Source organism: Henningerozyma blattae, chromosome 6 (genome assembly GCF_000315915.1).
Source record: "Henningerozyma blattae CBS 6284 chromosome 6, complete genome".
Lineage (NCBI taxonomy): Eukaryota > Fungi > Ascomycota > Saccharomycetes > Saccharomycetales > Saccharomycetaceae > Henningerozyma > Henningerozyma blattae.
The window spans coordinates 387,521-415,297 of NC_020190.1; the positions used below are offsets into that span (position 1 = coordinate 387,521).

Below are 27,777 nucleotides of genomic sequence, written 5' to 3' on the forward strand. Positions count from 1 at the left end.
TATTGAATAATATTATGCTAATTTTCGAGATTATTGGTTGTTCCCTAATGCTAGTGGGCCTTACCATATTGTTTGCACAAATGTACTGAAAAGTCTACAAAACAGTTGAGTGACTTCCCCAAAATTGTGTCCGATTCCTGGGAGGGTATAAAGTCTTCATCAACATCTGTTTCACCGTAAACTCTAATAATATATTCTAGAACACCTCTTATGGTAATAACACTTGATACCTTATCAGACTCACTATATGTAAATACCATATAATCATCTATTTTCTTGGTAAAGGGATCTTGTCCTACAACTTCCCATGCAGCAATTGAATTGGGAGACATAATATTATTACCTCTATTGCATTTAGTCCCATCAGCCTGCCAGTTTATGACATCTGTTTCGAAAGAAAGATTGGGCACCACTAGATCTTGATGGTAAACACCGTGCTTTTCAACCATTACACTTAGCATTGGCCTATAATAATGTTCTGAGCAGCCACAACCTCTTAAATGTATCTTTGTGAATCCGACCCAAATTTGTTTTCCATTGATTTTTGGTATACTACTGGGTAAAGGAATGAATTGCGTACCACCACGAATATCGGTGTTTACACTTTGTTTTGATAATTCTAATGTACTCTTTTCAAAAACCTTTTCACACAGCCCATCATCCAAAGAGCACCTAGCAATTTCTAAAGGATTAAGTCTATATACAAGATGGATAGATCCATGAGACAAAATAGAGTCTAGCTGAAGATCTTGCTCTGTGAAAAATGGAGCCCAATTTTTTTCTGTATCATGATTCATGTTTTCAAACCTAAACTTGACTACTTTATTTACATTACGATGAGGTAGATATGCATGCATTTTTCTACTCTCACCATCATTCATATTAAAAATAATAATAGGTTCTTCTACATTTTTTGTCCTTCTAAGAATAATTCTTGGATCTTCTGGGCCGGCAAATTTTTCTGGTAGATTAAATGGAACATCATAGTTTGTTGGGTAAGTTACATAATACCTTCTTAACAGAGTATTCTTCCTAACTTTCAATTGTTCAAAGTAGTCCTTATTTTCAATACATTGTTCGTATTCTGTATTGCTTACATCTTTCTCACGATAAATTTGTTCACAATCAACCTCTTTAGATAATTCTTTTTCGAATTTTCTTAGCGTATTTTGAATAATGTCAGGAGCATCAAATTTTAATATGCTTTTATTTTTAATCTCATTCCAATCTCTATCAAATGCTTGTAATCTTATGAAAGATACAGTTGGGTCAGATTTACTTTCAGATTTGGAATACATGATACGACTTGCAGTTATATAACATTGTTCACCTTCTAACCACACACCAGAAGTACCAAATTGGTTCCACCTTTTATTGACTATCTCTTCATTCTCTCTTTCTAATTCATCATTTTCATACAGGATTTCTTTCAAGAAACTTGTACTATTCAAGATTTCTTCTCGAAGTGAGAATATATTCTCTCCAATGACAGTTCTATTGTCTGAATAAGAAATACTTGAGGTAAATGCCAAATCCTCACATGTAGTTAATGAACTGTAATCATCAGATAATAATGTTTCAAAATTTTTAACAGATATGATTTCACCATCCGAATTTTTAAAATTATTAATATCTAATTTATCTTTATGAGATTTTTTGTGTTTTTTGGCTTTAAGTTTTTCTGAATTTAAATTAGAAACAAACCCTTTAACTTCATATTTACTATATTTTTCATTTATTATCCTTGAATTAATTGGACTGCTATTAGGATTATAGTGGATATTTTTGGATATATCTAAATCTACCAAAGCTCGTTTAGTGTCCACATACTCTATAGTACTTGATAAAAATGGAAATTTTGAGGGTTTAAAAGTTAAATCAGTTAAATTAATTGAAGATACTTCTAAGTTGCTCTGTAATATTATAAAAATCGTTGGTAGAGTAAAAATTATTAAAAATACCAATTTATAACAGGTTATTCGAAGACGGTATCTCTTTTTAAGCATCATTTTAAGCATTTCTTTTGATGTTTTGAAAAAAGCTGTATTTCCTAAATATTGTATGGAAAAACGACTTGTTGATTTTGGTTCCAAAGTTGAAAATTCTCCCAATTGTGAAGGGCAGTTAATATTTTCATTAATAAATTTGTTTATTTTTCTAGCATCTATGAATCTCATTATTGTATATATTGTTACTTTATTTTGAATATTAATATTTCCTTGCTATAAGTGCAGTATACAAGTAAAATAAACTTGACTAGATTTTAAAGAAACATGAGACAAAAATGCCAGTCAGCACGCTTGAATTAAACTATTTCTATTGGCGATTATATATATTTGTATATATTGTAAGAAAAATGTCAACATAAATAAATATTGATTGTTTAACAAGAATAAAATAAAAATAGAAGGGATAATCGTATATTTTACCATAATTGACTACTCTTTAGTATACAGAAAGGTTCACAATGTTTCAATATGGTTCCTTTGCATCTACAGGAGCTTTGAAAAAAAAATTTATGGCAGAAGTAAAATTCTAATTTTTCTTTTTATCAAACGGGGTTTCACTGCTTTTAGTGACGTGTCTTAAAGTCTAGGTACCTGTAGTTTTCACAGGCACTTACACTTTAAATCTCCAAGTAAAAAAAAAATTAAAGTTCAAAATTTATATTCATACTATTCATACTGAATTTATTTGCATACTGTGCATCTCCCAAGCAGTATTGTCCCGCATCTGCCAGGGATGTAATGTTAATTCCCGGTAAGTTCAACTCTGAGAGCTGTTCCTGTTAATTCGAGAAGTTAGGTAAGGTCTAAAATCGGAATTTTTTGGCTCCCCTGCAAAAGTTTCTATCGGATCTTTCTACCTAGTTACATTATTACAGAAATCCCTAAATATGTAAGATCCTCCCTTTATATTTATTATCCTAAGGAATGTTTCAACATGATCCAAAAGATTCCAAGTGTAGCTATATAGTTACGTTTTACTTTAATAAAATTATCAATGTTACTAATAATTTGCAACTCAAAAGCTTCAAAAAAAACTTAAATTGTCCTATTCTGTAATGGTAATGTTGTCTTATTCTTAAAATGTTGCTAGCATATATATTCTTATTTATTGAATTGGCCATCCTTTCATCAAAAGATATTTATCCACCAAACCTAGATCTGGCATGTAGGGCTAGAATATAAATTTCACGTGATGATACTTTTATAATAATGTACGAATAATATCTCACATAGATACTCTTTATCTTATTGCAAATTTTAATGGTACTCTTAGAAATATCCCATATCACGCAACTACGAACCCTAGGGCTGAATAGGGAATGTCGCGAGACGGAAATGGCAATGCTCCAAAGAAAACAACAAATAGAAAATGGCTATTTGGAAAAGTATTTAACATAGAATTGTTTCTAGAGATTTTAAGTCTGAGAATCCTTTTGTGCTTTTTTTTACAAGACTAATCTTTTGGTTAATTCGGGTTTGGGAATTTATTCTTTTTAAGTAATTTATAAATATTTTTGATTATTAACCTTACTTTTTTTATAATGAAGTTCCTTTTCCTTTTTCTTATCCCCTAGAAATACAAATAAATAAACCCAAGATAGATATCTATATAATACTTTATTGCCAAAACAAAATATAATCAGATCATTAGATAAGAAAAACGACGAAGCTTAATAATTTTAAAACAACAGAGAATAATTATAATAATACTGATAGTCAAGTTAGAACACTAAGAAATACTCGAATAGGAAATTTTGAAACGTTGAAAAATAGCTCTGATCGCACAAAAAACAGTAAAAGTTTGAACCTGAAAACACCATATATTGAGATAACCAAGGGAAAAATGTCTGAGCCTTTAACCCCTCCTCACTGTGAACCTGATGATGTTCTTGATTTAGATAATTTAAAAGAATTGGATGAGAGAGACATTGATGACCTTAATTTAAACCCTGAATTGGAAAATAGCGATATTGAAATTGCCACTAATTACGCTAATAACACTCCTTTGTATAAACGGAAATATTTAGATGAAGATGATGACCAAAGACAGGAGAATAGATTCGATAATGTGGATGATTTTAAACCAAGGATTAATGTAAATTCACCATTTTCATCGTCAAAAAAAATTGGCTTGTCACCATTAAATAGTAACGATACAAACTCAATTAATCAAGAATCTGGAAAAGAGAAACCAATTATTAGGACAAGAAGATTGTCTGCCTCACAACAATCAAAATTTATTGTATATTGTGATGACAAACTAATGGATATTCAAAGAAAATTTGTTCAATCAAGGGGCTTGAGTGTCGAAAATGGTTATTCAAATCTGATTCCTTTGTTTGAAGATATTAAATCTTTAATTGATTTTATTTGGTACTCAATTGATGGCCTTTCGAATACAGAATTGCTTTTGAATGAAACAGAAGTTGATTTGGATAATGCAGAAGTAGAAAATTCAAATTTACCTACAAATTCTAAAATTTCAACATATTTTGGTCAAACTTCCTATTTATTAAAAATATCGGATGATTTAATAGATTATTTGGAAAAATTTGACATTAAAGATTTATCGTCTGATGAACAAAATCATATTTTATCAAAATTATTTAAATTGTTGTTTATACTTGATAAGATATTTGCCAAATTAATTATTGGATCTATCCCAGGCAATTCAAAGATGAGTGGAACTGACATTGTTAGATTTTGTGGTATTGCAGAGCGTACAAGAGTTAGACTACCTTGGTATTTAGAACAGCAAGGAGTCCATGGTTATCATTATGAAGTTAGTAGAATCTACCAGAATAGTCTAGAAAGGTGTGGGGTGTGATTTTAGCTTCATATCTTCAAATTCCACTGCACTCTTTCACATAATTTTTTTATTGCATATTTATCTGGCTAATATGTTTTGTAATTTTCAAAACTAGATGCTGTAATTTACTTCACTAAACTTTCTATCTTTATTTTACGAGTCATATTTTCTCTTAATATTCACATATTTAATCTCATATTTGTTCCCATTTTATCTGCCTTTTACCTTTTGACATTTCATACTTTTTATTTCATAAACTTATCATTCACCATTACTTTAATTGAGATATTATTATATATACAAATCATTTCATCTTAACTGTTTATATAATCATAGAATCAATATAAAAGTCATAGCATTTACAACTTTTAAGAATTGAATTATTTTCACCTAATATTTTGAATTTAGATGTATGACTATTTAACTAATTGTATTACCAAAATTATATAGTGATATATATAACCATCGTAGAATCACAGATAAGCTAACTTAACAAAGAATTTCTCTATATTTGAGTGGCTTGTAACAATGTCCATTGTACTGGTAATTCAACTGCTTTTTTAAAATTTTAATTATCACGCTCTTGAAATTGACACACTTTGGGGTAATACAATAGATTACTTTTCTTACTATTAGCATTTATCATCATTAAGAATGACTTTGCATTGATATTTTCTTATAAGTACTTAAATCAAGAATAACAGTCACGTCTTTAGTAATCTTTGCTAATGATGCAAGATTTGGTCTCACATCATTTAAACCTTGTAAATCTGTCATTAAAATTTTTGAATTTGCTAAAATTGAAATAATCGATTTTAAAAAAGAATTAATAATTTCCCAAGTTTTCAATTTTTCTGAATTGGATAATAAAATATTATCATTGTTATTATCATTAATCATCAATATCTTTAATCTGGAATTTAATGATTTCGATAATTCTAATACTTGACGACAAGTTTCTGTTAATTCTCTGATTTTTAAAGTTACTTCTTTTGAAATTTCTTGTTTACCCATAGAGGTAGCAAAAGCTGTCTTTGATATTTCTGAAGTTAATTGTTCATAAACCACTGTAACCATTTTAATTACAGTAGATAAAGTTTGATATAATTGATTGTCGATGTTGATCTCACTAGGTGTTGAAGAAGATATAGCAGATGAACTGCCATCTGAATCTGTGTGTGGATGTGGTTGAATTGATGTTGTTCCATTGGAGGCAGATTTTAATATGTGTGGTGAATGTTGTTTCGAAGGAAGATTTGATTCTAATTGTCCCATAGAATTTGATGCTGTCAGTGGAGTATTCATTGAGCCATTTATATTAGTGTTACTTGCTTGAGTTGAGGGATTATTTTGGTTCGGGTTAGAAGTTTGTCTTGTTGAGGTTTGAGTTGACCAAAACGGTTGAGTAGTTGGAATTAATGCTGGAGATATGGAAGATAAATTGGGTATACTATTGGTATTATTTATGTTATTTAAGTGATGGAAATTATTATTTGCCATAGTGGGTATTTGGATTGAGGAAGGTTTTTTAATTTTGCTATTACCATTTGTAGATGTTAACAATGGATTTTGGTCATTATTACTAATATTACTTCCGTTATTATTATTTATTGAAGTAAGGGTGTTGGAAGAAGATTGTATTTGAGTTGACGATAAAGCCAAGGGAGATACTCTTGTTTGGAAAGAATTGCTTCTTGTTCGGCTTGCATGTCTTAAGTCAGCAGATTGTTGTTGTGAATTACAAGCAATATTTGTTGCTGATACAGATGAGTTTATTGTTGCGCTAGACATGTTTGCAGCTGCAGGTGATGGTGTCAACGCTGTAGCAGTACTTGAGTTATTTTTGATTGATAATTGTTTTCTTTTAATTGGTTTTGGATCAGGGGGGGAAATGAAACACCAAGCATTATACATTTCATTGTATGAACATAATAGAGTCATATAAAACATTCTTATGAACGATAATTCATTACTTTCAAAAAATGTTTCAAAATTTTTTAATAATAGATTCATAATTTGTTTAAAAATATTTATAATTGTAATACACAATTTAATGAATGCTTGATCATGAGACTTCCCTTCGTTTTCCGTTTGTTGTAGAACTTCAACTAAATTATCAATGTGAGATCTAACAGAATATAATAATGAAACAACATTAACAGCTACAGCTTTATCTTTACAGAACGACGCTATCTTTCTGATGTTTTGTTGGCATTCAGTGAAACAAAATAATAATTTTCTACATGCCAAAACCAATTCTTCATGAGATACTTTGTGTTTTGTTTGACATTGTTCGTTACTTAATAGAGATTCTTCTGGTAATACGGATAATCGTTTAAAATAATCGTTATATTTTGTATGATTATATAATTCATTATTTGTCATTTGTTCGTTTGTTATTGATTGATTTGTGTTTAATTCATTGATCTCTATTGATGAGGATGAAGATCTTGTGATATGGGTTTTAATAATTGATTTATGTTTTGTAGAGCTCAAACTTGAAGAAACTTCTGAAAGGCTTGTTGATCTTGATTTCTGTAAAGAATGAGGTTGGGTTGATATATGAGGTTGAGAATGAGAGGAAGCATGGGCTTGATTATGAGGGTGTGGATGAGATTTTGAAGGTATATGGGTTTGAGATTGTGTAGGTAAGTGAGGTTGAGGCTGTGAAGGTGGATGAGATTGAGATAGTGAAGGTAGGTAAGCCTGGGTTTGTGCAGATTGGTTGGATGGAGGTTGTGATTGTGAAGGCGTGTTAGGTTGCGGTTGAGATGTAGAGCTTGAAGATAGCATCTGATCCATAGAAGTTGTATTAATAAAGCCCATTCTTTTTGATGCTTTTGATACTCTTGACTCTTGAGCTGGTGTGTGCATATTATTCTCCAAATATGTCCTTATTGCCATGGCCCAATATTCATCCTTTGCAGTTGATGTTGTTGTAGATGCAGTTGAAGAAGCATACCATTTCTTGACAGCTTCTAATTCGTCCTTAGGTATCAGGTTGCCCTCTATTTCTATTACTGAAAGATGGCTCAATCTTGTGATGGGGCTGAAGTCTCTAATGGAAATGAAATTATTATTTTTTAAAGAAAGTACAGTCAAATTCCCTAACCAGAAGTCAGACAGCTCGTTTGCTGTTGGTAAGGAGTCTAATTTATTTGAAGACATATCTAATATTTCTAATTTTGGACACTGGAGTAGTATAGGTGGTATCTTGGTAAACTGGTTCCCATGTAAATCTAAATATCTCAGGTTGATTAATCTATTAAAATTTTTTGGTAAAGAGGTTAATTTATTCTTTCGTAAAGAGAGTTTCTCTACTTTAGTCAATAGAGAAACATCATCTTCAGAAATTGAATCTAGATTCAATCCTATCAGTTTCAAACTGTAGGATGATGATCCTTCTTGTGACGCGAGTTCCGCCGTGATGATTCCTGACAGTGTCTGATTATCAGTAGTACTATTACTTACACCACTACCAATACTACTGGAAGTTGAGTGGTGTGTTTTATTGGAAGTGCTCCCGTTGCTGCCTTGTCTTGTCGGCGCTTTGACTGTTGCCATTGTGGAAGTTTGGGTATGATCAGCCAGAGAGTCTCTTCTTAATGATACTCCAGTCAGTAGTGACATTAGTTAGGGAAACGCTCAATAAATAAGACTATACCTATTAAGGTTTTTTAAAGAAACTTGGCTTCAAAAGCTTTATGTAAATCATGAATGCCACCGTCACCCAGTTGTTATAACGATCTATGTACCGAGCGGTAATCTCGCGCTTTTATTCAGTGCACGTGACTGAAATAGTAGGGTTAACCCCTGATGTCACAACATCACAACCCTATTATGATTACCCTTATAACCCTTATTTTTTCATTTTGCAGACCTTTCTGCCGAATTTTTTTTCAGTTTAAAGCTTGGGGAAATGTTACCCGGTAAAAACTGGGTTACCCGGCTGCCGATCATCAGTCGTTTGGTTTAGTCAGCGCCAAGGACAATATTATTATATAGCCTTCGATCCATTTATATCAAAGGAAAGGATAATGAAATTAAAAATAAATACGAGAATTTGTATAATTAAAAAAGATAAGCGATTATAGTTTACATGTATAAACTTACAAACTATACAAAAAATTATCACACAATTGTATAAACTCACACAATGGGCTTGTTCTGGGCTACCCCTACAAATACAGATTCAAATTCGAACTCAAGCACAACTAAGACATCTGGCAGTAAGCTAGAATTGGAATCCAATTGTCCTTATTTAAAAGGGAAAAATAGCAGTAAAGATAACGCTAATGTCAGCACTACTCCATTTGAAAATATTTTACAGAGGCAAAACAATAGTATATCCAATGAAGCAAACAACCAAGATTCGCTAGACCCTTTAAATCACTTGCCAAAAGATCTTTCTTTATCAGAATTACCTGGGCAATCAATAGATCTTCCAAAGGAAAGAAGCATTTCGTCAATCCCCAAGGGTAATACAAACACTCTATGGGAATATCCTTCTCCACAGCAGATGTATAACGCTATGGTCAGAAAGGGTAAGATAGACGTTTCTACTGGTGAAGAGATTGAGAAAGAAACTGTTATCTCTATGGTTGACGTTCATAATTTTTTAAACGAAGGTTGTTGGGATGAAATATTGAAATGGGAAAAACCTTACACTGAAAAATCAAATTATAAGCCAACTCTATTAAAGTTTATAGGTAAGCCAGATCAATATTCTCCCAGAGCAAAAGCTATCCATTATTTGAGTATGATTCTACCTAATCATTTTTCTAATGAATTACCATTTGATAGACATGATTGGTTTGTTCTTAGAAAAACTGATCCAAATACCCCAATAGATCAAGGCACGACTACAAATGCATCAGTAGATGGTGTTACTCCAGGTTTCAAAGTGATTAGATATGTTATTGATTTCTATGGCGGTCCAGATGACAAAAATGGTATGCCAACCTTCAATTTAGATGTAAGGCCAGCTCTCGATTCATTGACTAATGTTTGCGATAGATTTAACCACCAATATCAACGGTTTAATCAAAAAAGATCTATTGATCCAAAAAAATCATAACTTGTAAATTTCATCATATTAGACTTTTATACCTCTAAGGAATTGTAATCATATCACATTCGTATTTTACATCATTCATTAATATTCCATCCATTACGTACATACTTAAATAATATTATATAACCCTTCTTAATGTTAAGGCATTTTATTATAGTCCTTGTGTTTGTGTGTGTCTGCTTTTTTGTAAATGGAGCTACCGTATACACAATAGGTATAACGCAATCATGTAGGTTATGTTGGTCCTCAGATTGTTCCTGTTTTTCAGTTTCATCCTCAAATTTTACAGTTTCTTAGTTAATTATCATGTATTTTTTCATACTGTATTAATTGTTACTGGAAGAAGCTAGTAGGGTACATTCCTAGTTGTCGAGTTGCAAAACCATCTAACTTTAGGTGTGCTAATAAATATTTACTTCTTAAGTTTTCTACATTATTAAGTACCCAAATCACATCTCTATATATTCATTGCAAGTACTGAGATGTAAGATACTCCTTGACCTTTAAAATATGGAGACAAGGTATCTGAAATAATCACGTAATCACGTTGTAAATCTCAAAAAAGGAAGCCCTGTAGAGGATCGGACCCCTAACCTTGTGATTAAGAGTCACACGCGCTACCGATTGCGCCAACAAGGCCCTTTTTCTTGATATTGTGGTATTACAGATAGAGTGTAGATCGAAATAGCTTGGTTCTTTTATATATCCGGAATATATAGAACTATAGCCAAAGGTTAGACATTAATGGGAATTAGACAAGTTTATATACAAATTGGACTGGCATGATAACATCATGACAACTAGACAACGTGTCTATATATTGTGGGCACGTTGTTTCTGAGGTTGGACTTCAGTACATGAATTACGTGTCTTGGTTGACACGTTAGTACTTGTTGGATACAACAGATATTATGGAAATATATACTCTTCAATTATCTCTATAAGATTTGTATAATACAACTTAACTGATATCTAATTGACCAAGTGGTAATTATCAATTACAATTATCAGGTTTCTGCACACCAAATAAATCGTATATAAAGAGACAAGATTTCTGTGTCTGATCATGAGCTTCTCTTGGAATTCTTTAATATAGAATAGAAAAAGAAACTGCCAAGCAAAGAAGCAAGATCCTCTCTATACCTTATATTATCTACTCTGTTTATACTTCTAGCATCCTCATCTCTATTTAGTTTGTGTCACTTTAGCTTTGTTTTACACCTAATATTGACAATTCCAGTATACCATCTTACTGCTGTTACTATTGCTCAATATCTTCTCTTTTACACAGTATCTTTCTTTGTTGACTCCAAAAAATCAACACTAGAAAAGAAGAAGGCACGATAGTAATATAGTATTGAAAGGAAATATATATTAAAAACGATAAGATGAGCACAAATAATATGCTAATAGATAATAATATATTTAGATTTAAGAAAAGAAATATAAGTATAAAACGGATATAAAGATGATCTGTATATTTTTTACTAGTGCTCTTTCTATTGAAAGGAACTGTATAAGAATAATCTGATGGATTATGATTGAGATGGTTTATATATGACTAAATATTAGATGGTAAGCACATCTCGTACGGTATGAGTTAAGAAAAGGTGTTATGTAAACACTGTAATTTTAGTAATAAGTTTTTCTTTTGAGTGTGACGGTTGAAATTAATGTGTTACTGATTAATAAAACTGTGTTGGAGTATTGGCAAAATTGTGTAGCGTTTGAGTGATAAGTAGGATGCGCATATATTGGAGTATGGTGAATAGAGCAGAATCAGGAGAAGAGATTGGCAGCATATATAGTATTAGTGTGTGTACGTATTTGAATGTTGTGGTTGATTTACTGACGTTGGATCTAAGAAGTTAGTTTTTGGTTCCAAGTCAATAGTATTGTATTAAGAATATAAATAATCTTAACGAAGTTTACAATTTACAGAATTGAAAGATTTTCAAAACGTAGTCTAGATAGTTTATTACATAAATATGAGTTTTTTTAATAGAATTAGATTAGTTTATAAATCATAAGGATTATGTATTAGGTATAGATAGTAAATATCTTTATTTAGCATTTCCAAGTAAAAAAATGAAAAACAATAAAAGCTCGTTACAAAAATAAAAAAAGGCTGAGCAATAAAAGGTAGCAATTTTAACAACACTAGGCAACAACCTCTGGTTCTTCAATTACATTATTTGCAGCCCTTTGAGAAGGAGGAATCCAGGAACTAGACCTCCATGGATAAGTTTCTTCTTCCCACATTGTATTAATATCATCTAATCCCAAACCTTTTGTTTCTGGTACAAAGAAGAAAACGTATAGGAAAGCAAAAACACAACATCCTAAGAAGATATATCCATAATAAAAGTGAATTGATTTGGTAATCCATGGAGTACAAAACCCGATAACAAAATTCCACAATTGATTTGACACAATACCTAAGGCCATACCTTTTGATTTGATATTTGTTGGGAAGGTTTCCGATAAAATGACAAATGGAACTGGAGCCCACGTTGTAGCAAAGAAGAAAATATAAATACAACTAACAACAATCATGACGTTACCAGCCCATTTACAAGATGGCACGTCAGAATCTCCAGAATACAAGCTTGTAACACCAACGGTAGCAAAAACTAGCATGCATAAGCCTAAAGCAGCAGAACCAACTAACAAACAAAATCTACGACCAAATCTATCAACTACATAAAGTGAAACAAAAGTAGACAAAAAGTTAACTACACCAAATATTATAGTAGTTTGAAAAGAGTCATCTAGACCTACTGATTTGAATACGGTGGCACCATAATAAAAGAAGTAATTTGCACCAGTTAGTTGTTGTAGGCCAAGGACAAAGATACCCATTAAAACACGTTGTAATATTTTATTCTTACGATGAAATAATTCCTTCCATTGAGCTTCCCCAGCATCAAGCTCAGCTTGTATTCCAGCTTTAACTATTTCGAACTCCTGTAATGTTTCTTCACTTTCTTTTGAGAGCTTGTTAGAAATAGCAATTGATTCTTTTGCTTCTTCAAACATATTTTGTTGGACTAAATAACGTGGAGATTCAGGAACAAAGGTCATTCCTGATACCATAATGATACACCATAAAAATTGTAACCCAACAGCAATTCTCCACTGTTTGGAATTCTGGTAGCTTTTAGTACCATAGTTACAACAGTTACCTAAAAATATACCAAATGTGATCATCAATTGGTAGCAAGAAACCATGGCACCTCTAAGTTCCTTAGGCGCAACTTCAGATATTAACATTGGTGAAAGAACAGCTATAACACCCATGCCAATACCAGCAATAATACGACCAATAAAGTATTGAAACCATTTGCTTACTGAAGCAATTTGGATGATAACACCAACAACAAATATTGAAGTACCAAAGATTAATCCCCAACGGCGACCATAAAGATCACCCAGTTTACCTAGAAATACTGAACCAATTGCACACCCAATATTAAAAATAGAAACTAAAAGACCCATTCTAATAGTAGACAAGTACAATACACCATCTTCATTTTTGGTACCAAATCTTTGAATGAAATCAGTTTGAGCCATAAATCCACCAATGGTACCAATGTCCCAACCCATCATAAATCCACCAAAGGCGACCATAATACACATTAGGCATACAGTAGTGTATTTCCAAATATCAGTTGGCTTCTCAGAAGAAATAGAGCCTACAGTAGATACTTCCCTAGTTTCAGAGCAAATTTCTTCCTTTGTTCCGAAAGAATTTTCCTCTATCTTTGTAGCGCTTCTATATCTTTTGTAACTATCTGTACTACCGTCATTCTCCGTAGCGACATTTCTTTCTAAGATTGGTTGTTCAATATCTTCTTGTACCATTTTGAGTCTAAAAAAACTTATTCTTGTTCTTTCAAAAGTAAAAGAGTCTACAAAATATTATCCTAATTACACATTTCAATATCAGAACAGAGACCACAATCTATAGCCTCTATTTATATATGATTTTAAAAATAAATGTACATTTTAATCGGATGCTCTAAAACCAAATTTATCTTCTCGAGAATTACCCTTTAAATTTTGTTTTTTTAACTTATTCATCTTCTAGAATATTTTTACCACTATAAAAGTAGAGAAACCTTATTATTCGAACCTGTATTTCCTACTCGTGTCCCTAAAAAGAAATTGTTCGGCGTTTCTTTCAAACGCGTCTTAAAACTCCGAAGATTACGAAAATGCACAAAAAAGTTTCATATTTTAGGATATATTTCAAACAATAATAGCTTGTTAGCATATTATAGAATGTCTCGTAGTAATGTATTTACTAGAATTTTCTTCGAGGAAAATTAAAAATTCTGCATTATTCTTCATGAAGATAGTTTTGTACGGAAATTTTTCTCAAAAAATTTTCACTATAGAAGATACAATATCAACAATTGTAGATTCCTGGGAAGTTTTATCTTTTTTTAAAATGATGACTTGTTACCCAATGTAACATCCTTCTATTATTCCAAAAAAAAACATTTAACTAACATATCTTGGATACATTTGACTAACGATTTCTTATCATGTCTTTATCATGTTAATATTCTTTTTTTTTCTTAATTTAATGATAACTATTAAATTAGTTGCCTTAGATAAAGCGGATGTGTATTCCAAATAGTGCTACTATAAAATACAAATGTTATTCTCCACGGAATATCACAGTATTAAGTCAAGATAGATAGCATTACAGGACCCCCAAAAAAAACAAATATAAATTTACGATATTTGGAAGACTAAGGTCCTAGAATACTGATTAGAATTTAGATAAACATGATTCTAAAAATTCTACATCGTGAGCCATAGATTTTTACAATAGTATCTTGTCAATAATTTTTATCGCTCAGTAAGGAACGGAAAATTCGCGAAAATTAAGTCTCTTGAAAAATTACTTTTCTTATTGGAATACAAAATATTTAAAAAATTATTCAGAATATTAACCGTTAATTGGATAAAAGTTAAGCGGATAATAATATCTGGACCATTCACCAAAAAATTATTGTGAAATTCATTGTGTAATGCAACCGAAACTGCTATCCTTCGATGCATTTAATAAGACTGACGAGGAAGTCCGTATTCGTACCCGTACCGGTGGTATTATAACATTATTTTGCATATTGACGACTTTATATTTATTACAAAAAGAATGGATAGAGTATTATAAAATCACAAATAAACCACAAGTAGTTGTTGATAGGGATAGACATCTGAAGTTAGAGTTAAATTTAGATATCACCTTCCCATCATTATCATGCGATCTAATTGGTTTGGATATAGTTGATGATTCGGGGGAAACAAGTTTAGATGTACTTGAATCAGGGTTTACTAAAATCAGAGTTGACACAAATGGTAATGAATTAGATGATGGTTCTCAATTAGATGTCGGTACTGATAGGGAGTCTTTATCATCTTTGGATATGGATAAAGCTAAATATTGTGGGCCATGTTACGGTGCCTTGGATCAATCAGGTAACGATAATATTGATGTTGCAAGTGAAAAAGTATGTTGTCAAACATGTTATGATGTACGTAAAGCTTACACAGACGTAGGCTGGGCATTTTTTGATGGTAAGGACATAGAGCAATGTGAAAGAGAAGGATATGTTGATAGAATTAATGATCATCTTCATGAAGGTTGCAGAATTGTTGGCAGTGCTTTATTAAATAGAATTCAAGGGAATGTTCACTTCGCCCCTGGTGCTGCATTTGAAACAGCAAAAGGCCATTTCCATGATACCTCTTTGTATGATAAAACTGAACAATTAAATTTCAACCATATTATTAACCATTTAAGTTTTGGTAAGACGGGACATGAATTGCTAACTCCAAAATCTTCAAAATCATTTTCTGTTAGTAGAAGACAACCATTAGATGGACGTGTTATGATACCAGAATCTAGGAATACACACTTCTTTCAATTTTCATATTTTGCTAAGATTGTTCCAACACGGTTTGAAAGTCTAAGCGGAAAAGTTGAAGAAGCAGCTCAATACTCTGTTACTTTCCATTCAAGACCTTTACAAGGTGGTAGAGATGAAGATCATCCAAACACTTTCCATGGTAGAAGTGGTATTCCTGGTTTATTTATCTACTTTCAAATGGCACCATTAAAGGTAATTGATATAGAAGCTCATTCCCAAACGTTTTCTGGTCTTCTACTAAATTGTATCACTACAATTGGTGGTGTTCTAGCTGTCGGTACCATGATGGATAAAGTCTTTTATAAAGCACAACGCTCTATCTGGGGGAAAAAAAACCAATAGAAGCGTGTTGTATTTTTCTCTATATAACTTGATTTATAGTAGTCAATAATATAAATAGCATTAATACTAATTTAATTCTTTATTGTTTTTGAAGGGTATGTTACCACATAAATCAACTAAAACACAGATAAATGGAATAGTGTTTTTTTTTCAAAAAAGCAATTAATTGTTAGGATGAATTCTCTAACATTAATATATTGTTGAGGTTCGGAGTAATTTAAAAAAAAATAAATATAAAAATTAATAAATAAAGCTAAAAAAATAAATATAAAAAATTAATAAATAAAGACTAGAAAAAATAAATAAAGTTAGAAAAATAAATAGTCTTCAAAACATTATAGAAAAATTTTCAAATGTCACAAATTGTCACTAGCATTGAAATCGCTATCTGGCTATTATAAACGTGAATATTTTGGACCATCTCCTCCCTCTGGTACAGACCAATCGATTTGTTGATTTGGTGATTTAATATCGCATGTTTTACAATGAACACAATTTTGAGAATTGATACTAAACTTGACTTTTCCTGTACTATTTTCATCTTCAACAAATTCGTAAACACCAGCTGGACAAAATCTTTGCTCAATACCCTTCCATTGTGGGTATGAGTTATTAGCAAATTTGTCTAAATCCTGGTCTGGAACTCTCAAGTGACATCTTTCATCGTGATCATGGTAAGTCCCTGACCTTGATACTGACATCATGATATCGAAGGAAATTTTATTATCTGGCTTTGGATAATTAATAGGTTTATAATTTTTTGCTAAAGATGTTACAGAGGAATCAGATTCATGTAATGGGAAAGTCCAAGGAGCATGTCCCTTTAAGATTAAAGAGTCAAGACCAGAATAACACATTCCTAATATGTTACCTACAGGTGAATTGAATGATGGTCTAATGTTTCTTACCTTGTAAAGTTCTTTAGATATCGATGAATTTTTCACGGCTGTGTTATATGACTGTAAGTCGATAGGTTTATCAACCAATTTGATATCATTTTCAGTATCCTCGATTTGAGGTAACTTAGATATATTTTTAAAAATCTCCTCGGCAGCCAAGATTCCTGATTTAACAGCATTGTGACTCCCTTTAATTTTTGGGACATTCATAAATCCTGCTGTTGCCCCTACTAAAATACCACCTGGGAAGTTTAATTTAGGGATTGCTTGATAACCACCTTCATTTAATGCTCTTGCACCATATTCTAAACATTTCCCATCTTTCAAAACATTGGCGTAATAAGGATGGTGTTTCATTTTCTGAAATTCTTGATAGGGAGAGACATATGGGTTTTTATAATCCAATCCCATCACCAACCCGACGGCAACCAAGTTATCACGCAGATGGTATTGGAAACCACCTCCATAAAGATCATTAGATAATGGGAACCCCATGGTATGTGTAACAAAGCCTGGCCTAAAATTTTCAGGTTTTACCTCCCAAAGTTCTTTAATTCCTAACCCATATGTCTGCATCATTGAATCCTTTCTTAAATCGAATTTTTTAATCATTTTTTTGGTTAAAGAGCCATGACAGCCTTCAGCTAATACTGTTTGTCTGGCATGAAATTCCATTCCTTTCTCAAAAGTATCCTTTGGAGAACCATTTTTAGAAATTCCCAGATCTCTTGTTTTAACACCTTTTATTGAGTTGTTATCCGAGTCATAAACAACATCGGAGACACTAACAGAGGGGTATATTTCAATCCCCATATTTTCGGCTACTTCACCAAGATATGAGGTAATTTCACTTAATGAACCAATAAAATTTCTATTTTTATTCACTAAATCAGATGGTTTAGGCATTGGAAATCTCCAGCTTTTGGTTAAAAAACAAAATTCTTCTTCTTTAATTGGAGTTACTAAATTTGATGGTAGAGGTAGTCTTTTATCATTCAAAGTATAGTTAGAATCAGGGAACAGTTCAAACCAAACATCAGGTTCAAGAATTACACCAGATAAATTATGAGAGCCAATTGTAGAACCTTTCTCTAACAAGATAACTCTTAATTTGTCATCCAAATCCAACTGTTTTAATTTTATTGCTGTTGCTAATCCAGAAGGTCCCCCCCCTACAATGCAAACATCGACATTTTCAATTACGGGAGGTTCATTGATTTGATCCTGTTGACTTTGTGATAATTGATTAAATGGTATCTCTGTTGAGATTGCTCGATAAAATATTTTTTTGTAAAGTGAACAATAACTTAACTGTTTTGGCTTAAACACTATGTTTCTGAGCATTTTTTTAGGTATTTATATATATACAGGGTTGAATAAAAAGAAATTTTATAAAAATTTTGAAAATTCTTGATAAATTTAATTCTTAACAATTGATGAGCTATATATTTTCACCAGTACAAAATTACTGTTACCTTTTAACCTGAAAATATTGAAAAATTCTTAAATTGTTCCTTAAACAGATCCAACGAGATTTTGTCAATGTCACTTTTTCGGAACTAAATGAGTCCTCAAACGTCCGTTTTAGAAATCTCCGAGTATGAATACAGTAAAGAGTCACGAAAAAAAGGATAGCGCCGTTCGTTGAAAAAATATGCAGACTAGTTATATATATATACACATACATGAAAGAGAGTATTTATGTTATATTTATGCAAAACTAAAAAGAATAATGAATGTTAACGTTTCTATAGTTGTTTTTTAATTTTTTTAAAAAATGTAGTTTTATGCTGTTTTAGGGATTTATGAGTTAAGTTATATGTAGGCAGAGAACCAAGAAGATTATGTGTTCATGGGAAGGATCTTTTGCTTCTCTTAGCGTTATAATCATTACTATCATTATCTAAATTGCTTATATTTGCGGACCTCTTTTTGCTCAATAGATTTTGATTAAATAAAATATTAAGAATTGTTGACATTTGAGCAGGGGTATTAATGGAAATTTGTAAGGATAGTTTTTGAAAATTAGGAAATAGATACATTGGGTTATATGTAGAACCTGGTGAAGTCATTGAATTAAATATGTTTGCGTTTGAACGATTTGATGGAGGTGGAGAAGATACTGGAGTAGATGGAGTCATTAAAGCATTATTATGCTTTACAGAGATATTCCTTATCACTGAGCGATCTAAAGTATGTGAAGCACTAGTTAATAGAGAAGGTGTAGAAGAAGTACCATTTGAGTTATTAGATGGAGTTTTTGGAGTTGCCAACAGATCGTGCGAAGATACCATCTGGAAGTAAGAGGTGCTATTAGCACTACTTGGATGCTTAGAATTAGGAGTTTGATTTTGAATGGCCTGATAGCTTGAAGAACCAATAATTTTTGGTGAGTCGGAGGGAACAAAATCAAATTTCAAATTAGTATTTAATGTTGATGTAAAATTAGGAGGAGGAACCAAGTTTGTTTCATTATAGTTTTTTAGGGCAGACAATATAATACTCGAATTTCTATTTTGACTGGAATATTTTATATTGAACGTAGTTGGATGTGATCTTTTATCTTGTGAAAACTTAATAAAAATATTAATTAAATCTATTAATCTCGAGTCTTCTACTAATGAATTGATTTTTAAATTGTTTTGTGAATTAAAAGAATTTTTTAAAATTAATGACAATGATAATGAAACTGAAAGAACCGAAGCCATAACAATTTCACTTTGAGAATATGTTTGGAAAATTTCATAACATTTAGGATGGAAATAAAATAATTCTAATAACATAATAGAACCGTATCTAATCAAGTGGTTTATTGGGATAGAAGTGTTATTGCGATGACCATTATTCAAAAGAAATAAATCTAACAAATTTGTAAAATTTAAACAACCAATAGACCATTCAAAACTCTTCAAAATAGTGAATTCCATATTAATGAATTGATCTCTATTGAAAAAATTATTACACAACGAAACTAACGTATTAATTGAAATAATTTTAGCCTTTGGTTCATGAAGTTTTATAGATAACCAAAGACAAGTTAATGCCATTAATTGGAAATTATTTGTTGATATTTTAAAATTTTTGATAAATTTATCAATCAAATTAAACGTTTGAAACAATGTTATTGAAGATAATGATAATCTTGTATGAGAAGAATAAATAAAATCTAGAATCAACGATCTAATATTTAAGATTGATGGTTCAATAGTAAATTCAACCATAGTACTATTTCTATCAGTGGGTAGAGTATCTAACGATAAATGATATTTCAAGATATCTACAGAATAGACATTCAAAAATGTAGTACAATGCGCCAAGTTTTCATTTCTCACCAAACTTTTGTTTTTAGCCTTAACACAGGAGATATGACGTCTTGTACGAGATAATTTTATATGGAAAGCCTTATATTCATCTGAATTTATGTCGAAATTACAATTAGGCATTATATTCTCGTTAATATTTGCCATGTCAGTATCGTTATTTGTATTTAAATTTTCTAAAGACATCGATAAATTAATGAATTTTTTTTGAAAGTTAAATTTGTATTAATGTTTAATTTATGACGCCCTAAGATATTGCGGAGAAAGGATATGCTGGATTAGGGAAAAAATGCGACGGTAAAACCAAAGATATAGAAATAGGTTTCAGTTTTTTTTTTAAATTATATTAATTGGTATCAAAAGCGATAGAATAAATGAAGCAAAACGTGACCTCCTTTATGAATATTTCAGGTTGAAAAGTAAGGCTAAAATGAACTATTAGTCTGTTGGATAAAAAAAAGATGTAATATAGTACGACGAAATATAAGATTCCACTAAAATTGGTGCAGATATGCTTGCTTATATTTGATCGTAAACTCAATAATGACTATGTCGACTTAGTAATAAAATATGTCAACGTGTAAGTATTTTACGGTTAAGATATCCGAAGAATGTGTGAAGAATGGTGATACTGAAATGAATAAAAATATAAAACAAAGAGATGAAACACTAACAATAGTAAATCATTGATAAACCTGGCGGTAACGGTTGGTGTGTGGGTGACTGTATGCTCCTTTAGTAGTACAGAAGTTTAAGAGAAACCACTCCACCAACTTACAGCTTAGCTCATCCTTATATATCAAGTGAGTTTGACTTATTGTTCATAAAGTATATATGTAATGTCACTCTGAGTAGTTCAAACTAAAACGATATTCCCCCCCACCTTCAACTTTCCAAGACAGCCCTTGCTAGAAAAAAAAAATTTCATAACTCTTGTGTAATACCTTAGTTGTAAAATTTTGAAAGAAAACTGCCTAGTACAAGCCTAACGTTATAGTGACCAGACAAGCTACAACTTTCTAGGTTAACGTTAAGAATGCTTCAAATATCCTCGATTGTACAGACAAATATGACCAAGCACTTTTCCTAACCCAAGTTGGCAAGTAGACCCAGTGGAATGATGCTACTGTAACTCGCCCTAAACCGTTTGCCAGCCTGCAGCACCATCCCTCTTGGGTCATTTTGGCAGAGTGTCTTCAAGATAGAAATTTCTGAAATTTGCTCAGGACTTCGATAACTGTTCGATAGACAGATTGTAAGAGGGAGCTACTACCCACTCTCCCAAACAAGCAAAAACGTCATATCCAGGAGTACATGGTCCATGAAAAATTTGTGTTAGGGCGGTATTAAGCCACCAAGTGAGTAATCACATTGGCTTTGAACATGTAAAAAAAATTCTCTACATGGAGACAGCCCACAAAAAAAAAATTTCAACTTTTTAACACATGTAATTTTTGCCAAAATTAGATGTCCCGGCACTCTTGCTTTATTAGGCATAGCCGGGTTTTATTTTAGTTTATTTTTTCTTTTTTTAATTTTTTAATTTTTTTTTTCTCTTCAACTACAGGGAGAAACTAGAAATGTAACAAAATGAAGAAAAACGTGACTGGGCTGAACTTTGGAATATGCGGGTAACTTGTTCCCATTGTGTAGTGATGTAATCAAGAAAACTGGAATTAAAATAGAGGTTAAATTTAAAGGGAGCGTACAGCAATACCAATAATAACACAGGTAAGACGAAGTAGTGACTACTGCTACCATTTTTTTTAACTGTATTGGGATACGATCCGATTCTGTAGGGACTCTTTACCGTTATTATTAAATATGCTAAGGGTAAGATCTATAGCTATTCTTCAGAGAAGATTACTATCTCAAGTTTCTTCTACTACAAATCCCACTCATTCTAATGCACCCACTTTAAATGTGGATCAGCCTGCTTCTCAGAGAGATGTACAAGGTAATAATATGAACCGAACTTTGGCACATAAGAGGAATAAATATCAATATTCTCAGACAAGAGATAATACAGATCCAAGATCATCGTTGACAGCCAAATTGAATGAAGATATATTATCTGCTTCAACTATTGATACGCAACGTGCTATTAAATGCTTGAAGGATTGGGCTCAGAAAAATATCTCTCAATCTGACAACTATTATTATCCGTATAGAAACTCGGAATTGGAATTCACTCTAACTGATGTAATTAATCGAATCATTAAAAACAAAGACTCCATTACCAAAACGAGTCCAAATCCGGACGTGGTGAAAAATAATGATCCATATTTAATCTTAGACTCGTTAATCTCTTTAAATTTAGCCACTAAACAACATTTCTATTTGGTTTGGGAGAATTTATTATTTGTGGATAAAAATTACAAAGATGGGCTGGCATTATGGATTAGATATTTAGAAACCTCTAAAACTAACTCTTATTCATCCAAGAATTCGGATAGTAAAGCTATTAGTTTTACATTTTTATCTTATCTATTACAATTGCATTCTGAAAAACTAAATCCAGATTATAACTTTATTAAAGCATACTTGCATCTAAATAATATTACGGAAAATACAACAACTGATGTATCGAGAAAATCTACGAAAAAACTATCTTCCAAAGAAAGCTCAGTGGATAATTATTTAACAAATAACCTGCAAAAAATTAAAAATGATAAAAATTTGCTACCATGGACATCAATTTTCAACATGATAGATGCTCACAAACATAAATTGAATTCACAAGATATCGATTTAAACCGTGTAATTCAAAAAATTTATCAGCAATTTGTAATTGAAGAGGAAGATGTCTATCTAGACTATTTAGATAACATCACCAAATTCCAAACATTAATGAGGCACTATAATTGTTATTTTGCAAGTCTAGACACTGCTAAACCTGAAGTAATTGAACATTACTTTAAATTAGTGATTTATAAATTCCATCGTATGGCTTCTCTTTTCAAGCTATATTCTGTTATTACAAAAGAAGCTAACAATTTACTTACCCCATCCATTAAGAATTGTTTATTATCAGCTATTTCATTGCAAAATTCCAAGGATTCTAAAGATAAATGCTTAGCTATATGGAATGATATTATTGATGTTAAAGATTCAAATGCTTATGTACACTTATTTGAATGCTTCTTACGTTTGAAATTTCCCAAGGAACTTAAACAACTTTATGAAAATGAACTACCAGTTGAATTTAAATCAATAGATAAATCAGATTCCGATATCATAGCTTTAACAACTAATCATATTAAAAATGATATTGACGTCGAAAGAAACAGGAATATTTTCCTCTTAAAGGTCTATTACGAAATTGCAAAATATGAACTTGAAGGAAAATCCGTTGATCTAGATGTTAAGGCTTTATTAAATAATGACCTGTCGAATTTTAAATTTTTAAATGAACAATTAATCGAGTATCTTTTATTAAAACTAATACTTGTCAAAAAGGGAGATAAATTTATTAATTTTGAACAGTATAAGGAATGCTATAAATTTGCTCAACAAAATTATTTTATTTCATCGAATTTACCTATATTCTTTGCCATTGATTTTTATTCAAAATTAATTGAAGATTCACAAAATAAATCATCCACAACTATCTCAAAATCTAACCCAAATACAGCTTCAACTTTGAAATCTCTATATCCTTCAACCTTCAAACTTTTAAATAATTATGACAATTACGGATTATTATTTTCTAATTTGAAAAGGGTATCAGATGCCGGAAATAGGATTAAATACTTAGAGCCATTATGCAATATACTTTTACAATGCCTAAATTCTAAGTCAAATACAGATAATTCGTTTCCTTTGCCATTTAAGTATCCATTACTATACGCTTTACGTGAATTACTTTTATCTGATTATATCACGTTGGTTCTAAGATCAAACATTTCTAAGGATCCAGGAAACTTTAATAATTTAATGGACACACTAAAGTACTATTATTATTTATTTGAAGATAAAAACTCCGGATTAAAACCAGATATTCTTAACAAGATTATTAAATTGTTAGCAATTGCAAACTTTAAACCTGCCTCTAGCCATTACAAATTTGTCATTGATTTTATTCAATTACTATATACCAGCAAATTTAAACCACGATCATCATATTGGACTACATTATCCACCAATCTTCTAGGTAAGGATACCTATTATAAAGAAATGGCAAATTTTCATAGTTCGAAGACAGCTACCGAAGCAAAGTCGAATGATATTATACACAATGTTGAAGATACAACTTCAAAGGAAGATTTAAATGAGGCTCATAATGGAAATGTTAGAGAAACAAAAGCTTTGTAAATAAACTTGATAACATCATCTATAGCTTATGTATATTAATCTTCATGTAAATATCAAATATAAAAAGTTCATAATATTTCTTAATTTTGTGATACTCTATTACAAACAATACCAATTAGTTCAATATTTAACAGTTTAATTTTTAAAATTGTTCGCTTATAAAAACACATATAAGCTCTCGTATTTACTCTATATTGGAGTAAAATAGGAAAAAAAACTATTCAAAACTATATTGTATATAATAAGGTTTTCTTGAATTTTCAAGAAAAAGAGCCTTGTTGGCGCAATCGGTAGCGCGTGTGACTCTTAATCACAAGGTTAGGGGTTCGATCCCCCTACAGGGCTTTTCTTTTTTTATCATAAAAATTATAATTACGTGACTATGGCAGAGGCAATAGTTTTATTTTTTTGCTGCCCTTAATGGTATATATTTTTGCTGCTAGTTTAATACTAACTGTTCATTAAACTATATACCGGTACCTATGAAAGTTAAATATGATATTATTACGTTCCGATTTGATCACAATATATTTTCATCTTTTTTTATATCTTGTCCTTTTTGTTTTTCTGTTCCTTATATCTTTGTTCTACCTTAATCCTCTGGGTTATTTCTTTTAGCTTTAGATTCTTAAATAGAATTTATGTTCATGATTCACTTACTTATTGATTCACAAGCCCATTTCGTTATCACGTGCCATCTACGTATAAACGTGACTAGCGTGAGCGCTACGTGACAGCAAATTTCTTGTTTCTCTATTGTAAAGATCAATGAGTATCATATATCTTAGAATTTAAAATGACAGAAACACAAAGAAAACATGTGTCAAGATTTTAAATTATTTACCTTCGTACCAATAAGAAATAAAATTTAGTTAAGTGCTTAATAATCGCCAATCACAGCATTTTATTGTATGAAATTTAATGGTATATACAAAGAAAAAACTCCTTAAAAATATCAAGTAGTTAATATTCCCCTTGATTTTTTTATTTCTTTATTCAACCTATACTTGACACCAATGAGTTCCATTGTACATACCACCGTTTGACTTAAAAATAATACAATTTTTTCAAAACTAACCGTCATGGATATAGAACAAAAATCTAGAAACCCTAGATATTTTATGCCAAAAGAAAAATATGATGACGGGTATCGAAAGCAAACTGTCAATAACGAAGAATTTTACGGTAGTTTCTCTCTTTCATGCTAACTTGTACCAAAGCGTTGTCCTACGGAGATCTTACGGAGATCTTGAAAACTACGGCATTAAAAAAACCTAAAATTAAAGGAAATAATACCTAACATAGGAACTCCGTAGAACATTAATCTAGAACTTAATACGAATTTTTTAAAGTAAATCATAATGTAATATTTTTACAATTCTTAAATATTAATTAGGCAAGGTATGATTATTTCATACTAAATTGCATTCCTTAAAATTTTGGCTTTTGAGAACAAGAAAAAATATGAAAAAAAAAGGTAGGCTTTTAGAAGAGGATATTTTTAAAAATTCGATTAGGTTATATTTGATTATTACATGCTTATCGGGTAGAAATCAAAACTGAGTAGGTTTAAAAATTATATTCTCCAATTTATTTTTAAATTAAATTTAAAAATATAAACTAATTTTAGTTAATTAACTTAAATAGAAGATGATTACATGGAATTTGTGAGTAAAAATGTTTATAATGATTAGTATAAAATTACATATATTGTACAATGTAATTCGTCTATTTAGAGTCCCCACTTAAATGAAAAGAGAAAAAGCAAAAAAAGGCAAAATCGAACCAAACATGCACAGGTGTTTGCTTATTTACAAAGTTTAATATTCATACCATTAGGTAAGTGATCACTTTCTTTTCACTTGTTTTCCGGATATAACTTTATAAGCTACGGTCACCATAGAACTGAACCAAATAGCATTTAATACATCTAATATCAAATTACCTCCTACAATGATATATGTATCAATTGGTTTGAAGTTTGGATGATTTCTAACTTGATAGAAATCCCAACAAAGAGCACCAATTTGATACCAGCCCCAAACAATTCGGCCAATGAAAAAAGTAATCAACAATAATAAACTATTAGCAATACGAGTCCATTTGATGAGCTTGCTAGTATCCTTTGGAATATATTTATTCATAAACCAACGGATATTCAAGGCAGGATTTGATAATTCAAATATCAAAAACACTGGAGCATAGAATTGCAGATATGGCCTTAATCCAATGAAATAAACAATTGTTGATACAACACCATGCAATACAAAAGGCAACCCACTATAACAAAACGAAATGTACGCATCCCATATGAAATAGCCCAGGGCATAAATGCAAATAATTTCTGTATTTCTATGACTATCCATAATACGAGCTTCAGCACTAGGATAAATTGTAGAGTTATTTTGTTCCGGATCCTTTATAAAGTTTATTGATAGGTATAAAACAACAATACTTTGAATAAATGAAACTAAATGAACTGAAGATTGGGCAGCCAGGTTTTTTCTCCCTTTACCCTTTGGTCTGTTAAAGTAGCTGACCATAGGAGGGAAAATTATATATGTACCGATTACAAAACATAAATGATAAAATAATGAAATATAAACGATCGAATGCAAATTATTCAAAATAGCAGTCGATTCTACAATGTTACTTTCACGCAATGGATCAACAACAAATTTTTTAATAATTTGAGTTTCTGGAAGATTGACCAAATAATCGATAAACCAAGCCAACTTGTTCATTTTTTTTTAAAAAAAGATATTTCAATAGTTGTGTGAGAGCCTATTAATAGTCGTTTGAATATCACTTGTTTTTTTTCTTTTTTTGAAAGTGACCTTTGCTCCTAAAATGCTGAAAACTAAAACAAAAAGACAAAAAAACGACTGATTCGCTTGTAACCCTTGTTGTAAAGTAGTTGAGGAAGTTGGGTGAAGTACCAAGAATTAAATAATTTGTTAACACGTAATCTGAAAGAAAATGTGTGCTGTGAAAAATTGCGAAGCTTGTGTGGCCTTGGCATAAATTCCACCGATATACAAACACATTTTTCATAATTACTAAAC

At 31.0% G+C, this 27,777-nt stretch overlaps 10 protein-coding genes and 2 non-coding genes across 12 annotated transcripts; 5 read left to right on the plus strand and 7 right to left on the minus strand.

The window, feature by feature from the left end:
* Positions 1 to 50: 50 nt before the first annotated feature.
* On the minus strand, positions 51 to 2,177 carry TBLA0F01560 (uncharacterized protein; the record flags this gene model as incomplete). The annotated part of the gene is made up of 1 exon (XM_004181169.1): positions 51 to 2,177. One exon carries the CDS (start codon positions 2,175 to 2,177, stop codon positions 51 to 53), a length of 2,127 nt encoding a protein of 708 aa, XP_004181217.1.
* A 1,675-nt stretch (positions 2,178 to 3,852) lies between these two features.
* On the plus strand, positions 3,853 to 4,836 carry TFB6 (TFIIH complex subunit TFB6; the record flags this gene model as incomplete). The annotated part of the gene is made up of 1 exon (XM_004181170.1): positions 3,853 to 4,836. The coding sequence occupies one exon, from the start codon at positions 3,853 to 3,855 to the stop codon at positions 4,834 to 4,836; it is 984 nt and encodes a 327-aa protein (XP_004181218.1).
* Positions 4,837 to 5,466: 630 nt separating this feature from the next.
* SOG2 (Sog2p) lies at positions 5,467 to 8,448 on the minus strand (the record flags this gene model as incomplete). The annotated part of the gene is made up of 1 exon (XM_004181171.1): positions 5,467 to 8,448. The coding sequence occupies one exon, from the start codon at positions 8,446 to 8,448 to the stop codon at positions 5,467 to 5,469; it is 2,982 nt and encodes a 993-aa protein (XP_004181219.1).
* Positions 8,449 to 8,974: 526 nt separating this feature from the next.
* CYC3 (holocytochrome c synthase CYC3) lies at positions 8,975 to 9,895 on the plus strand (the record flags this gene model as incomplete). The annotated part of the gene is made up of 1 exon (XM_004181172.1): positions 8,975 to 9,895. One exon carries the CDS (start codon positions 8,975 to 8,977, stop codon positions 9,893 to 9,895), a length of 921 nt encoding a protein of 306 aa, XP_004181220.1.
* A 564-nt stretch (positions 9,896 to 10,459) lies between these two features.
* On the minus strand, positions 10,460 to 10,531 carry TBLA0Ftrna5K. The gene has a single exon. It is a non-coding gene; the product is annotated as a tRNA-Lys (tRNA).
* Positions 10,532 to 12,052: 1,521 nt separating this feature from the next.
* Positions 12,053 to 13,756, minus strand: TBLA0F01600 (sugar porter family MFS transporter; the record flags this gene model as incomplete). Its single annotated transcript, XM_004181173.1, has 1 exon — positions 12,053 to 13,756. One exon carries the CDS (start codon positions 13,754 to 13,756, stop codon positions 12,053 to 12,055), a length of 1,704 nt encoding a protein of 567 aa, XP_004181221.1.
* Positions 13,757 to 14,934: 1,178 nt separating this feature from the next.
* On the plus strand, positions 14,935 to 16,179 carry TBLA0F01610 (endoplasmic reticulum-Golgi intermediate compartment family protein; the record flags this gene model as incomplete). The annotated part of the gene is made up of 1 exon (XM_004181174.1): positions 14,935 to 16,179. The coding sequence occupies one exon, from the start codon at positions 14,935 to 14,937 to the stop codon at positions 16,177 to 16,179; it is 1,245 nt and encodes a 414-aa protein (XP_004181222.1).
* A 395-nt stretch (positions 16,180 to 16,574) lies between these two features.
* Positions 16,575 to 18,422, minus strand: CIR2 (electron-transferring-flavoprotein dehydrogenase; the record flags this gene model as incomplete). Its single annotated transcript, XM_004181175.1, has 1 exon — positions 16,575 to 18,422. One exon carries the CDS (start codon positions 18,420 to 18,422, stop codon positions 16,575 to 16,577), a length of 1,848 nt encoding a protein of 615 aa, XP_004181223.1.
* Positions 18,423 to 18,928: 506 nt separating this feature from the next.
* Positions 18,929 to 20,521, minus strand: TBLA0F01630 (uncharacterized protein; the record flags this gene model as incomplete). The annotated part of the gene is made up of 1 exon (XM_004181176.1): positions 18,929 to 20,521. One exon carries the CDS (start codon positions 20,519 to 20,521, stop codon positions 18,929 to 18,931), a length of 1,593 nt encoding a protein of 530 aa, XP_004181224.1.
* A 1,701-nt stretch (positions 20,522 to 22,222) lies between these two features.
* Positions 22,223 to 24,712, plus strand: MSC6 (Msc6p; the record flags this gene model as incomplete). The annotated part of the gene is made up of 1 exon (XM_004181177.1): positions 22,223 to 24,712. One exon carries the CDS (start codon positions 22,223 to 22,225, stop codon positions 24,710 to 24,712), a length of 2,490 nt encoding a protein of 829 aa, XP_004181225.1.
* A 272-nt stretch (positions 24,713 to 24,984) lies between these two features.
* Positions 24,985 to 25,057, plus strand: TBLA0Ftrna6K. The gene has a single exon. It is a non-coding gene; the product is annotated as a tRNA-Lys (tRNA).
* A 1,502-nt stretch (positions 25,058 to 26,559) lies between these two features.
* Positions 26,560 to 27,456, minus strand: ALE2 (Ale2p; the record flags this gene model as incomplete). Its single annotated transcript, XM_004181178.1, has 1 exon — positions 26,560 to 27,456. One exon carries the CDS (start codon positions 27,454 to 27,456, stop codon positions 26,560 to 26,562), a length of 897 nt encoding a protein of 298 aa, XP_004181226.1.
* Between the last annotated feature and the right edge of the window lie 321 nt (positions 27,457 to 27,777).